A 14720-nucleotide genomic window follows, 5' to 3' on the forward strand; every position below is an offset into this window, starting at 1 on the left:
AGACATATGACTACCCTCAAGGAGGTTAATGCTAGGAAGGAAAACAGGAAAGTAAAACAACCCAGTGTGCTGAGAGGTGTTAGAGGAGGTACACTGCCGTGCCGCGGCAGTGGCAGGCACTCTGCTCAGCCTGGCTGTCGCCCTGTGTAGATCATTTGGAGCTGAGTTGGTGGAGTATTGCATACTACAAATGCTGAAATGATGTGGAAGCAACTACCTTATTGTCCAAATTATTTAATGAAAATTTCTTTTAACCCTGCTCTTAATTGAGTTATGGCAGCATTACTTTATCTTGACTTTTCTGTCACCTGCTCACTTTTATTATAAAGCTTGTTTGAAAGTTTCAGAAATATAGGTTGTAAGGCAGAAAGTATGTATGTGCACCATTTCAAAATCATTCTGCAAGTGCAAGTGGCGTTCTTGCAAGTTGATGTTCCTTGTCTCCTGCCTCATATTCACCTTTTTCCTCTCTGCAGTTGGTTCAGCAGTGGCCACAAGTGCAGAAATCTGTTTCCAAGGATACTGAGGAAGAGGATGACGCTGGTGGTATCAACTTAGATAAAGCAAAGGAAAGGCTTCAAGAAGAGGACAAATTTGACAAAGAAGAATATAGGAAGAAAATTAAGGCAAAGCATCGGGTAAGCTTTCTATCTTGAATGAATACTGAATGAAATTTAGTATGTCCTAAATGTATTTAAATGTTCAATAGAGATTCTTTAACAACCAAGTTACTTTACTATTTTCTTTAGCACTTATTTTTCTGTGGCTATTTTGTTTTTTTTATCTAGTCCTTTTTCCTTCTGCTGGTGAAGTCTTTGTATACTAACTGGTTTCTGAGAATGTCACCAAAATCTGCCTTTGGTTGAGGTGACTCAAATTATAGTGATTTTTTTTTTTTTCCAAATAAAGTTCTAATTTGAAGATAATTGTAGTTGTACGCTTGTTAGAAGTTATATCAGGAACTCCATTTCTATAACTTTGTCATTTCAAGAATATATATATAAATGAAACCATGCAGTATATGGCCTCTTAGGATTGAGTTTTGTCACCCATCATGAATCTGTAGATCACCTAGTTCCGTGTTTGACCCCTTTCTTTCTGTTACTGAGTAGTGAGTGTTACATGGTGTGGATGGACCATGGTGTGTTTCATGTTTCACCTGTTTGAGCAACATTAGTATTGTTTCCAGTTTGAACTTAAATCTTTCCATAAGCGATTACTTGGCAATAGGTACAAGATTAAATTTACTAAATTAAGAAAAAAATAAGGAAACTTTGTGAGAAAGAGTACTTCTATATAGGCATATGCCCTATTGGCCTTAAACTGTTATCCTTAAAACTGAAAGGGTTACTCCATGCTGGCCTCATGATATTACTGTCCTTTTGCACTACTTAAAAGTGGGCCTTTCACTTGATAAATGAGTCAGTTAATGAACTAAAACAGATTTATCTTTTTAAAGAAGTTTCTGTGGTATGCCCTTGAGACAATGAATGGTCTCCAGGTAACACAGTAACATATGCAAGAATCACTGCTATAATATTAAGTTCTGTATCAAAAATTTTCAAGTCATTGGATGTGGTCATTATTAACCATATCCATATTAATCATTACTAACCATAATAATTAGCCATATGATCATTATTAACCATATAGATAAAGAACATTACAGCATACTAACACATATATATGGAATTTAGAAAGATGGCAACGATAACCCTATATGCAAAACAGAAAAAGACACACAGAAATACAGAACAGACTTTTGAACTCTGTGGGAGAAGGTGAGGGTGGGATGTTTCGAAAGAACAGCATGTATACTATCTATGGTGAAACAGATCACCAGCCCAGGTGGGATGCATGAGACAAGTGCTCGGGCCTGGTGCACTGGGAAGACCCAGAGGAATCGGGTGGAGAGGGAGGTGGGAGGGGGGATCGGGATGGGGAATACGTGTAAATCTATGGCTGATTCATATCAATGTATTACAAAACCCACTGAAATGTTGTGAAGTAATTAGCCTCCAACTAATAAAAAAAACAAAAAACAAAAAAACTGTAGATTTTGACTCCTGTTTGACCTTGTTGTTATTTAATGATTTCTTTAAGATTTGATACAACTTCACAGTAGCCTTTAATGAATAAGAAATTTAGTTCTTAAAGATAGCTTTCAGGGATGAAAATGAATGGCAAGGAAAAACATTCCATAATGTGGAGAACAAATGAACCTAAAACATACTGGTTAGAGTTTGGGGGTATAACTAAGCATTTCCTTCATTGCTGCTTTTAGCACAGTACTTTATTTATTTATTTATTTATTTATTTTTATTTTTTTCCATTTATTTTTATTAGTTGAAGGTTAATTACTTTACAGTATTGTAGTGGTTTTTGCCATACATTGACATGAATCAGCCATGGATTTACATGTATTCCCCATCCCGATCCCCGCTCCCGCCTCCTGGATAGCACAGTACTTTAAATAGAAATTTGGTGTTAATAATTTGTTGCTAAAATTTTTAGTAATGCTGAGTGTCAAGCAGCTTTTCATGTTTCTGCTTATAGTCTTCTTAAACTATTTATCCAGCATAAGAACATTTTACCTTTATTTTTAAATTGTAGTCAGCTGTAAAAAGAAATACAGAGAATTAAGGCTCCCCCCCACCCCCATTTGCTTCTTCCCCTTTTCTTATTTTCCCTTTCACCCCTCTTCCCGATGTGTGGAAGTTATCACTGTATCTGGGTTGTGGAATATTGTTTCTGAAATATTTAGGAACTTAATTTCAAATTACTGTTGTATATTACACAGTGTTTGTGTGTTAGGCTCTGCCTTAGACTGTGAAGATGAACTATATAATATACATGGTGTTGGGACTTCCCTGGTGGTTGATTGGCAAAGACTCCACATTCTGTATGCAGGGGGCCTGGACTCGATCCTTGGTCAGGGAACTAGATCCCACATGTTGCAACTAAAGAACCTGCGTGCTGCAATGAAGATCAAAGGTCCCAAGTGATGCAAATAAGATCCAGAGCAGCCAAATAAATAAATATTAACAAAAATAGAAAAAATAAAATATATGGGTTCTATTCTCTGGAAGATTATAATTAAATCACAGTTAACTTTGAATATTTAGTCACTGCATAGAAATTTTCTGTGCTCCAATTTTTTTTACATTTAAATTTTTGAAATGAATAATATCTTCATGTTTTCCAAAGTCAAGATGATAAAGTTAATGTTGAGAAGTCTTGCTTCTGCCCATACCTGTCATTTTTATTCTTGTCTCCACCTCAGAGGTAAATTTTTATTAATTACTAATGTATCCTTAAAGTTTATGCAAAGACTAGTAAATAGAAATGCATATTCTTATTTTCTCCCTTTGTTACATTCGTACTACAGTATTCTACAGTACTGTAGATTGTTCTATACTTTTTCATTTGCACTTATTTTTGAAACTTTACATAATTTATTTTCTTTGCACCATTGTTAAAACATAGCATATGACTTTAAAACTATCACTGTGACCGTCTCACAGCAAGGTTGAAGAGAGCAGTTTGGGGCTGATACAGTTGGGAGAGAAATCACACAAACTTTACATGCTACTGCTTTTGAAACAGTTCTCTGTAACTAAAAGAGATATAAGATCTTTTAAAAACAAGTTTGTTGTTTAAAGCAAAGTTTGTTGTTTTATATAAAATAAGTATATTCTGCACAAGGTGGCCCATGGCATACTTTCTATATTGGAGACTGAAAATATCATGCATTCTAAAAAGAGCACAAAGAAGAAACCGAAGTAATCTTCCCTTTATTCAGCTTAATGGGAATGCGACTTGGCACAAATATGATTCATTTCTTGGTATTTTCATCGGTAAAATTATTATTTACATGTAAGTTTTTGTATATTAGTGAAATTTCATGTTTTTGAACACTTAGTTTATTATAATAGCATACGTAAGATACAGTGTGCTTAGTCGCTCAGTCATGTCCAACTCTTTGCGACCCCATGGACTGTAGCCCACCAAGCTCTGTCCATGGGGATTCTCTTGGCAAGAATACTGGAGTGGGTAGCCACTTCTCCAGGTGATCTCCCTGACCCAGGAATCGAACCCAGGTCTCCTGCATTACAGGCAGATTCTTTACCAGCTGAGCTACCAGGGAAGCCCATAAGATACAATACAGGTGCTCAAATCAATTATGTACCAATTGGCCATGGACTGGATTTCTACCTAGAATGCATATGTATTATTTTTTTTAAACGTTAGGTTTTAACATTTGGCATAATGTTTGAGGGGGAGAGTGTTGTGCTGTAACAAGTTGGAATATTTGCTTTGGAGCCCTAGCATTACCTAGTCCATTTGGATAACCAGTCACCAGTTTGGATTGCATGTTATTTTTTTTTTCCCAAGTGTCATAGAATTTATTTATTTATTTGGATTTTATTTATTTTATTTTTTTCTATTTATTTTTATTAGTTGGAGGCTAATTACTTTACAGTGTTGTAGTGGTTTTTGTCATACATTGACATGAATCAGCCATGGATTTACATGTGTTCCCCATCCCGATCCCCCCTCCCACCGCCCTCCACATCCCGATCCCTCTGGGTCTTCCCAGTGCACCAGCCCTGAGCACTTGTCTCATGCATCCAACCTGGGCTGGTGATCTGTTTGACCCTTGAAAGTATACTTGTTTCAGTGCTGTTCTCTCAGATCATCCCACCCTCACCTTCTCCCACAGAGTCCCAAAGTCTGTTCTGTACATCTGTGTCTCTTTTTCTGTTTGGCATATAGGGTTATCATTACCATCTTTTTAAATTCCATATATATGCGTTAGTATACTGTATTGGTGTTTATCTTTCTGGCTTACTTCACTCTGTATAATGGGCTCCAGTTTCATCCATCTCATTAGAACTGATTCAAATGAATTCTTTTTAATGACTGAGTAATATTCCATTGTGTATATGTACCATAGCTTCCTTATCCATTCGTCTGCTGATGGGCATCTAGGTTGCTTCCATGTCCTGGCCATTATAAACAGTGGATTGCACTTTCCTATTCTGAAAATTGAGGGAGAGATAATAGGAGTTAATAACAAGTGATTAGAGAGATCCCCTGGCTCTGTGTGTATAGGTAAGATGTGAGAATAAAATGAAGATAAAACTCCATAAAATCTATAACATAATTCTGTATTTGATACATATTTTGACACATATAATATTTTGAAAATGTCAATTTTAGAAGCTTTTATGAGATTAAAAATCAGCATGTTTAAAATATTTCATGATTATATTTTTGGTTTAGAAGGGTAAGATAGTTAATATAATAAGTGAATTTAGTCTTAATGATTCTGTTTGAAAGTAATTGTTTTTTCCTACTGTTTAAAATTGACAGCCTCACATGATCAAGCTTTGCAAATGCACCCTATTTTTGTAATGTGGGTCTCAGCTGCTCATTTATTCCCATGTGTTATTCGCCCATGTTACTAACACCTGTCCTTGACTCATTTTTTCATCTACCAAATTCTGAAAACTGTGTAATTTCTACTATGACTCAAGTAAATATCTTTGTTGTAAAGATTTATAGCAAAAAGTAAATAAAAAGGAAGAAATAAAGATGATACAGTTTATGGCCTCACTGGGAATGGAATTCAGCTGCCCCCTTGCTGGAACTTGGCCACTTACTCTGGGGACTTATGGAGCCCTTGTGTAACTGCTTTGCGTCACCCACTCAGCATCTTTATTTTTCTTTATGAGTCTTCATTTTAGCCATTAAGCATCATTTTCTTCTGAGACCATTTGGATCTTCTGCTTTCTCTGGCAGTTTATAAGTAGCTATACTTAATTAGGTGTGTTACTGGGTTTTTTTGCCTCTTGAAACTATCAGAAGTAAAATTATAGCAAAATATATTTTTACATATAAAAGCATTAGTAAATTAAGTTGTAAATACAAAAGCACTGCTTTTGCACAGAAACAATGTGTTTTCTGATATTTCAGTTAGAACTGTGAAAGATGGGCCATGAATCATATCACTGAAAGGTTTTTTACTTAAATGGAGTGAAAATCTGCTCTGTGCTATGTCATCATTTTTACCTCTGAAAGATAGCTTCTGTTTGGTGTGATAATATCTGTTATAACAGCTGAGAGTGGAGAGAAGCAATTCATTATGAGGTTCTCTTTCATTTCTTTGAAATTTGCTTTGAGTGCTTTATCCATTTTGGATTGTGTATTTAGATGACACGTCAGAATGTAACTCTGGACTGTCTGCAGAGTTTTCTGGATTCTGCTAACTACTAGCATGAATTTTACTATAACCCACCAGGCTTCTCTGTCCATAGAATTCTCCAGGCAAGAATATTGGAGTGTGTAGCCATCCCCTTCCCCAGGAAATCTTCCTGACCCAGGGATCGAACCTAGGTATCCTGCATTGCAGGCAGATTCTTTACCATCTGAGCCACCATGGAGGCTCGTTAGAAAGTTAAGAATTAAAGGGACTTCTTAGAAAATCTATTTTGTTTATTGTTTTTTACACAGAATTGAGTTGGCATGGAATCCAGGTGTCTTAAACATAAATTTATGTAATCAAGAAGGAGAAAGGCAGTAATCAGGTATTTTAGGAATAGTAATAACAAGAACATTAAAGACAGTAGCAAGTAGCAGTTTGTTAACTGGGCCCAGCACTAAGCATTTTTATATTATATGCTAACAATTAACTTATGATATAAGTGAGGTAGACTCATTTTACAGATGATAAAACTAAAACTTATAAGGGTCAAGTAATTTGTCCGAGGCCCCAGAGCGTATAAAAGCTTGCAAATAGTAGCCTTGGGATTCTTACCAAGGTCTTTGTTTCTCTACACACTGGTTTTAACCATGTAGCTGCTCCCTGTTTCATACCACTAGGCATTCTCTTAGAACAGAGTAGCTCTGAGGCAATGAATCAGAAGGTAGAGGATGACAAGAGGAGAGGAGGACTTTGAAGAAGGAATGACAAGTGATAGAAATTGTTCTTATTTCCAGACCAAGATCATTGGTCTCAAACAAATTTAGAAAAAAATAAGCATTGTGGTTAATAGTTTAATTTAGGACCACATACTGACATATCAGAAATGTCATCATGGGGGGACATGTATCCAGTGCTTAATTCTCAAACTGACTTAATGAGTAATAAAGCTTATTTCTAGGGGAGGAACAGAGATTCTCTTCTTGTACAACCATATCCTTCAGTTCCCTTCTTACCACCATCATGACCAGATTTATTATAAAAAAGGAACCAGCCTATTACTATCAAACTTTTGTCTATAATTTAGAGATGTCTGCCTGGGAGGTTTCTCTTCTTATTCTCATGAGCTTGTAACCTCTTGTGATATTCACTTCATCATCTGGGTACTTGGGCTCTTTTTCATATCCAGCATCCAAAATGAGATTAAATACTCAAGATTTTATAGGTTTTATCAACTTTGTGGCAAGTCTTTGACCTGCTTATTATCTCTATTTTTATTAAGTTCTTTGTTTTATGGATTTTTAAAACTCCACCATGTAGTGAGGTGGGGTGGTTATAGATTGATGGTCAGTTTAGCTGGAGAGGTTGAGGAGCAGGGGCAGAGTTTGGTGCTAATGAAAGATCATTTCATAGACTACAGAGATGAGCAGTGGAAGCTTCCTACAGGAGGCTAGGCTGTGTCTGTTTTTCCCATCCCTGTATACCCAGAGCTCACGACAGAGCCTGGAACATAGTAGCTCAGGAAATATTTGAAGGAATTGATTAGTGAATCGGTGTTCTGTGTGAATTTATTTTTCTCCCTGTCTTCATAGCCTTATTGTAGTTGTTACAGATTTAAATGTGGAAGACCAATTTTTTATGTTGTATGGATGAAACTCTGTAGAATAGGTAACAGATCAGAGAACCTTGCTGTGTTGTTAGTTCTGGAGAGGGATTTAGAATCACTGGGGTTTTATTCTTGGAGGGAAGGGGGTACCTTCAGGCCAAAGATTATTGTAATAATTCTTTTTATTCACTTTTGTTGAGCCACTTTTCTTCTCTGAAAAAGGAAGTTCCTGTAATACTGAAATGGGGATTGATGTCCCCTCCTTCTTTGACAACTGGGAACTCTGTTCTTTACCATAACTGACTCAGTTGCCTGAGATTCATTCAAATAGGTTATACACTTCCACCACCTTCTGAGAAACAGGGGTTTCCAAATCTACAGATTTCCAAGCACCATGGAATGAAAGTGGTTTAAATATATAGTCCTGGCTGCTATTGAAATTCATATTTCATGGTACTTTTCTGGAAGCTGAGGACCTGTAGTTTATGAGAAGCCAAAAGATGTGTATTAATGTCTATAAAGGAGTATTTTGTACCTTGAAATGTAATTTTTCATGTTTTTTTTTTTTTTGTCTCCTGGGAATTTGAATTTCATGATCTTCTTATCATATGTAGCATGGCAGAATTAAAGGTAAAATTGTGCCTTCTTTTTGTTAGTGTAAAATGCCTTTGGGTACCAGTCCTAAAAATGAAATAGGGAAAGGAAGGATTTAAAGTATTTCAACCACATAAATATGTGTGTTTGGGGTAGGGGGTTGAGGAACCTCAGTTACTGAATCTAATAAAATTCAATTATATTTTCCCCCAGTCATTGTAATCCAACCTTTTATATTTTTCTTGTCATTTATAGCATCTATGATTCATATACTCATCTTTTTAAAAAAAGAACTGTTTTTCTTGTTTTAGCAAATGAAAAATTTGTAGTTTTTTTCCTATATTCATTTCCCAAATTTTGGATTGCCATAATTCTACTTTCTGTTCTCTGTTTAAAGACGGATGTTTACTCTTGCCTCTTTTCAGGGAGAGTGCTAATATAGCTTTTTAAGATAACAAAGAGAAGTTTTCTAATTTCCTTTTTGTGTCACCCAGTATTAAAAGTTTGTTCTTTTTATTATACTTTATTTTTGTGTCCTGGTCATGTTCATTTCATATTTTAAAGGTTTTCAGTATCCCTCATCCACCTGAGACTTGTGACAGAAATCTTAAAAGGAATAATTATTCTACTCACATGCTCATGTGATCTGTGATAGCCAATTTAAATTTTGAAATTTAAAAGATTCTTCATTACTGTGATGAATTAATACTGCAGTTCATCAAAAATTTGTTAATATGCTTTTTCCTGCTATGATTACAGTGACTAGATGGAAACCCCCAAAAGAGAGATTGTGTTTACTTGTTTAGAGAGAGTTTTTCTGATGTGACCATATCGAGGTTATTCTTTGGAACTTTGAAGTGCCATTTTCTGGTGCTCTAGTGTCTTGGGAGAAGGTCAGTTACTGAATAATTAATAGCAATTTGTGTGACTGTTAAATGTGTTTAATTATCTGTTTCTCTGCACAGGAAACAGGCAAAAATTAAATTATGTATTGGGTTGGCCAAAAAGTTCCTTCTGTTCTTAAGTGAGGTTTAAGGACACATTTTTCATTTTCACCAAGAACTTTATTGAACAATGTAGTCACCATTTTGTCCCACTACCTTCTACCATTTTTCACACAACTTCATAATTCTGTCTTCTCAAAACTTTTTATCTTTCTGAGCAAAGAACTTTTCTATGTGTCTTTACAGTCATAACAGGGAATTGAAATTTTTTCCATTAGAATTTTGTACAGACCGAAATAAATGGAAGTCTGAAGTGCAGTGTGTGATGAATATGGCGAATGAATCAGAACTTCCCAAGCAAGCTGTATAAGTTTTTGCCTGGTCATCAAAGAAACATGTGGTCTTGCATTATCCTGATGGAAGATTATGCATTTTGTGTTGACTAATTCCAGACACTTTTCATCAAGTGCTGCTTTTGTTGGTCTAATTGGGAGTAGTACTTGTTGGAATTAACTGTTTGGTTTTCCAGAAGGAGCTCATATTAGAGAACTCCCTTCCAATCCCGCCATATACACAGCATCACCTTCTTTGGATGAAGACTGGCCTTTGGTGTGGTTGGTCCATCATCTTTTTCGTTCCACATGATTGTACAGTATCCACTTCTCATCAGCTGTCACAATTTGTTTTAAAAATGGAACTTTTTCATTATGTTTAAATAGAAAATCACATGTGGAAATACAATATGAAGGATTTTTTTCACTTATGTGGAATCCAAACATCAAAGTGATTAACATAACCAAGCTGGTACAAATGATTTTCAGCACTTAGTTTGGATATTTTGAATATATCAGGTATATCTCCCTTGTAATAATAATGTTGGCTGTTTGCAATGCTTTGATTTGATTGCCATCAACTTTAGGTGGTCTGCCAAACTGTGGATATTATCCAGCAAGAAATCTGTAGCATAAAACTTCATAAACCACTCTTGACACATTTGATCAGTCATAGCACCTTCTCTATACACTGTACAAATCTTTTTTTGCATTCCAGTTACATTTTTACCTTTCTTAAAATGATGAAGAATCATATGCTGAAGATATTGCTTGCTTTCTTCCATCTTCAGTATCAAAATAGCTACACAAAAATTCACCAATTTTGGTAAGTTTTTTTTTTTTTAAATGCATGCTGATATGACAGCTATCACAATGCAGTCTAAAAAAATTGTTTCGATTAAAGTTAAAGACAACTAAGTGCTACTTGAGCCATCTTACGGAAAAAAACATTGGCTATTGACCAACCCAATACATGAAATGCTATCAGGAAAAAAATCCTGTTAGAATGAAAGACCCACACAGTTGTTGTTGCTTAGTTGCTAAGTTGTGCCCAACTCTTTTGCAGCCCCAGGACTGTAGTCTGCCAGGCTGTTCTCTCTATGGGATTTCCCAGGCAAGAATACTGTAGTGGGTTGCCATTTCCTCCTTCAGGGGATCTTCCTAACCCAGGGATCAAACCTTTGTCTCCTACGTTGGCAGGCGGGTTCTTTACCACTGAGCCACCAGGGAAGCCTACCCATGTAGTATGTGTGTGTGAGTCACCCAGTCGAGTCTGACACTGTGGTCCCATGGACTGTAGCTTGTCAGGCTCCTCTGTCCATGGTCTCCAGGCAAGAATACTGGAGTGGGTTGCTATTCCCTTCCCTAGGGAGTCTTCTCAACCAGGGATTGAACCCAGGTCTCCCGCATTGCAGGCAGATTCTTTACCATCTGAGCCTCCAGGGAAGCCCATATAGTAGCAGACCATTGTTAATAATAAAAGGAAACATAACATTTGGCTAAAGCATGTTGTTAAGCTAAAAACTATTCATCTTGTTTTTGTTGTTGTTCAGTCACTGTGTCTGACTCTTTGTGACCCCCATGAACTTCAGCATCCCAGGCTTCTCTATCCTTCACTATCTCTGGATTTGCTCAAATCATGTCCATTGAGTCATTGATGCTATCCAGCCATCTCATCCTCTGTTGCCTCCTTCTCTTGCCCTCAGTCTTTCCCAGCATCAGAGTTTTTTTTTCCCAATGAGTTGGCTCTTCACATCAGGTGGCCAAAATATTGAAGCTTCAACAACAGAGCTTCCAGTGAATATTCAGGGTTGATTTTCTCAAGAGTCTTTCCCAGCACTTAGTTCAAAAGCATCAGTTCTTCTGTGCTCAGTCTTCTTTATGGTCCAACTCTTAACATCCATTCATGACTACTGGGAAACCTGTAGCTTTGACTATACAGACCTTTGTTGGCAAAGTGACATCTCTGCTTTTTAACATGTTGTCTAGATTTGGCATAACTTTTCTTCCAAGTGTCTTTGAATTTCATGGCTGCAGTCACCATCCACAGTGCTTTTGGAGCCCATGAAAATGAAGTCTGTCACTGCTTCCATTTTTTCCTTTTCTATTTGCCATGAAGTTATGGGGCCGGATGCCATGATCGTTTTTTTGAATGTTGAATTTTAAACCAGCCTTTTCACTTTCATAAAAAGACTCTTTAGTTCCTCCTCACTTTTCTGCCATTAGAGTGGTATCCTGTGCAATGTGGGAGATGTGGGTTCGATCCCTGAGTTGGGAAGATCCTCTGGAGGAGAGCATGGCAACCAGCTCCAGTATTCTTGTCCAGAAAATCCCATTGACAGAGGAGCCTAGTGGGCTACAGTCCATGGGGTCGGAAAGACTGAGACAGGACAGAAGCACCTGAGCACTCCAGCTCCTCTCACTTACTAAACTCTTTAACAATGAAACAGTTTGTTTTGATTTGTTCATCTTTTCTTCTGACCTTGATCTGGAACTTGCAAATAATCTTTAGAGTGTTTCCCTGTGTAACTGCACATTGTTTAAGTTTTCCCTGCCCTTTTAGTTGTATGTTTTCTTTGGAAGTCAAAGTAATAGCTATTTTCTCCAAAACTAGTGTAAAAAAGAATAATAATCTCAGAAAAGAATAATTTAGCATCAAGATTTATTTAGTGGGTATGACACATGAACAGTTGCCATTTGAATTTGAATTTTTGTTAGTTTCACTTAGAATTTATCTTTCCTGCTGTGTGGTCTGAAGCTATGAAAACTTAATCTGTAAGTTCTGTGGGCTCTCCTCCTCTTTGCATTAATTAGATCTAACCCACTTTGAAACTTTTTATTAAAAAGGAGTCTGTAAACCTAGATGGGGTGTATAGTGTGGATCGTAGCAATTTCCTGCCCTTCTCAATGCTGTGAGCAGCAGAGCAGCCTCAGATCTGTCTCTCAAGAGTGTATTAGACTTGGTTCTTGAATCTGCAGAAAGCCATGTGTGAAGAACACTGACGATAGATTGTCTGGACTGAAAAAACTTGTTAATTCTCACATTAGTGGATGTTTAATGTAAGAGGGAATCATGATTGCAGTTTCATATTACTTCATGAAAAAATTATTTGCTGTTTGCTCACTGTTTACATTGATCTGGTAGTTGGTTGTATTTGAAATACATTTATATATTGTTAGCTATGATTTTGGATTGAGTCTAGCCTTTATATTGTTTTACCACTATTTTTTGAAGAGGCAAAGAGGCATTCTATTTAAAACAAATTTTTTTTCAACTTCAGCTTTATTTTGTTGTTTTGAATTTTATTATTATACATATCTGTAATTCTTATTTTGAAAATGTTAGTACTGCATTTTCTGCATGTTTTATGATCATTGGAAAACTAATGGGGAAATTATAAAGCAATGAGAGAAGGTGCTTAAAAGAATAATCTTCTGTTGTTTTTCTTTTGAGAAAAATACTGCCACTTTTTTGAGAACCCCAAGGATGAGGGTTTTACATCTTTTATAAATTCTACTCTTGGAGGAGAAGGGAAGTAGTCATTACTGCATGTCTTCCTTTTTATTTTAATAGCCAACATTGTGAACCTGTCATATGTCAGACATTGTGCTAGGCATTTATGTTATTTTATGTAATTCTTATACCAATTTTATGAAATGTGTGCTTCTGTTATCTCCTTGTTTTGGTGAGAAAATGAGAGATAGTAAGTTGCCTAAAACTGTACAGCTAATAAATGATTGAACTGTGATTTGATTACATATTTGGCACATCTTTAATGATTATGAAAACTGACACCAGTCTTACAATAGACACTTAATAAATATCTATTGAAAGGTAAATGCGCCTTATCCGGTTGGCTCAAGAAGAATTGTAATGAATGTGTAGTGAGATTTACACTTACTAGATAAGTTTACTGGTTGCTAATTTTCCCTGTCTTCCTGTAGGAAAAAAGACTGAAAGAAAGGGAAGCCAGAAGAGAAGCCAGTAAGAGACAAGCAAAGGTAAGGGTTTATATTTTAATGAGAAACATGTTTGTAGCGTTGAATGGAATTTAAATGCCCTTCTTTTCCATATGCATTTTATATTTGTTTATACAGGTTGACATTTGAATTGGATCTAAGTCTGTATATGTATGTTATTTGCTTTCTCGTATTGGTTTGTTTCTTCTGTGGTATAGAGTGAAGAAATGAGATAGTTTGTTTTATCTTCCTACTTTCACCATCTTATCCTGTTTTATGCATACTAAGTATAGGAAATGGTTGACTGTGGGTCAGACCTGATAGGATTTTATTGTATATCATCTTCAGACTACGGAGGCAGCCCATGCTAACCCAACTTGATAATAGATAACCTTGAAAGCATTGGCTGCTTCAGCTCCTAGAGCCTAAGGGGAAGCCCTCTGTGTCTCCCACCTTCACTAAATTCTGTAAACAAAAATTTTAGCAGCTGTATATATACAGTTTCTTTCAAATATATGTACAATTATAAACACCATCATCTATGTGCAGCTGTAATTTTTATCTGGTATGTTTGACACCATGGAAAATTCAGCCTCTGCATCCTGAGGACATTTAATAGAAATGATTTCCACAAACCAGGGCACAGAAATGCATGTCATTTCTCAGGCTGTGTCTCACTGTGCTTTGCCTGACTGGCCGTGACTACTTCTTAGCAGTTAGCGAAGATCCAACTCCCTTGAGTAAACCCATCATGTTCTTTGTCATTTTTTTCCATGCACTTAGAGAACAAGTCAGAGATGATAACTCATGCTATATTTCTAAAGTGGGAAGCAATTACTCTTCAGTATAAGATGAAAAGACTGCTTACATTCAGTATTAAATATCACTCTGTCTTCAAAGGTGCCCGAAAACGAGAACTACAGTGTGCATGCACCCTGACTTGCTAAATCAGGTGGTGGAGTCTGTATTTCCATTTAAAATGCAGATGTGAACAGTCATGGCATAGAAATGAGATCTCAGGAACTATAGTGGGAAAAATTTAAATTTAAGAAGAAAATCTTAAATCTAATGAAAGCATT

General features: G+C 36.3%; 1 protein-coding gene across 1 annotated transcript in view; it reads left to right on the forward strand.

Annotated features, from left to right (window-relative positions):
* The window catches only part of DDX10 (DEAD-box helicase 10), a 286527-nt gene that overhangs the window by 169519 nt on the left and 102288 nt on the right, over positions 1-14720 (forward strand). Inside the window, exons 15-16 of the mRNA XM_043481065.1 lie at positions 477-638; positions 13627-13683. Of these exons, the coding sequence (XP_043337000.1) occupies positions 477-638; positions 13627-13683 (219 nt within the window). The remainder of the gene's footprint in view (positions 1-476; positions 639-13626; positions 13684-14720) is intronic.

The sequence above is a fragment of the Cervus canadensis genome, chromosome 11 (assembly GCF_019320065.1).
Source record: "Cervus canadensis isolate Bull #8, Minnesota chromosome 11, ASM1932006v1, whole genome shotgun sequence".
In the NCBI taxonomy this organism is placed as follows: Eukaryota; Metazoa; Chordata; class Mammalia; order Artiodactyla; family Cervidae; genus Cervus; species Cervus canadensis.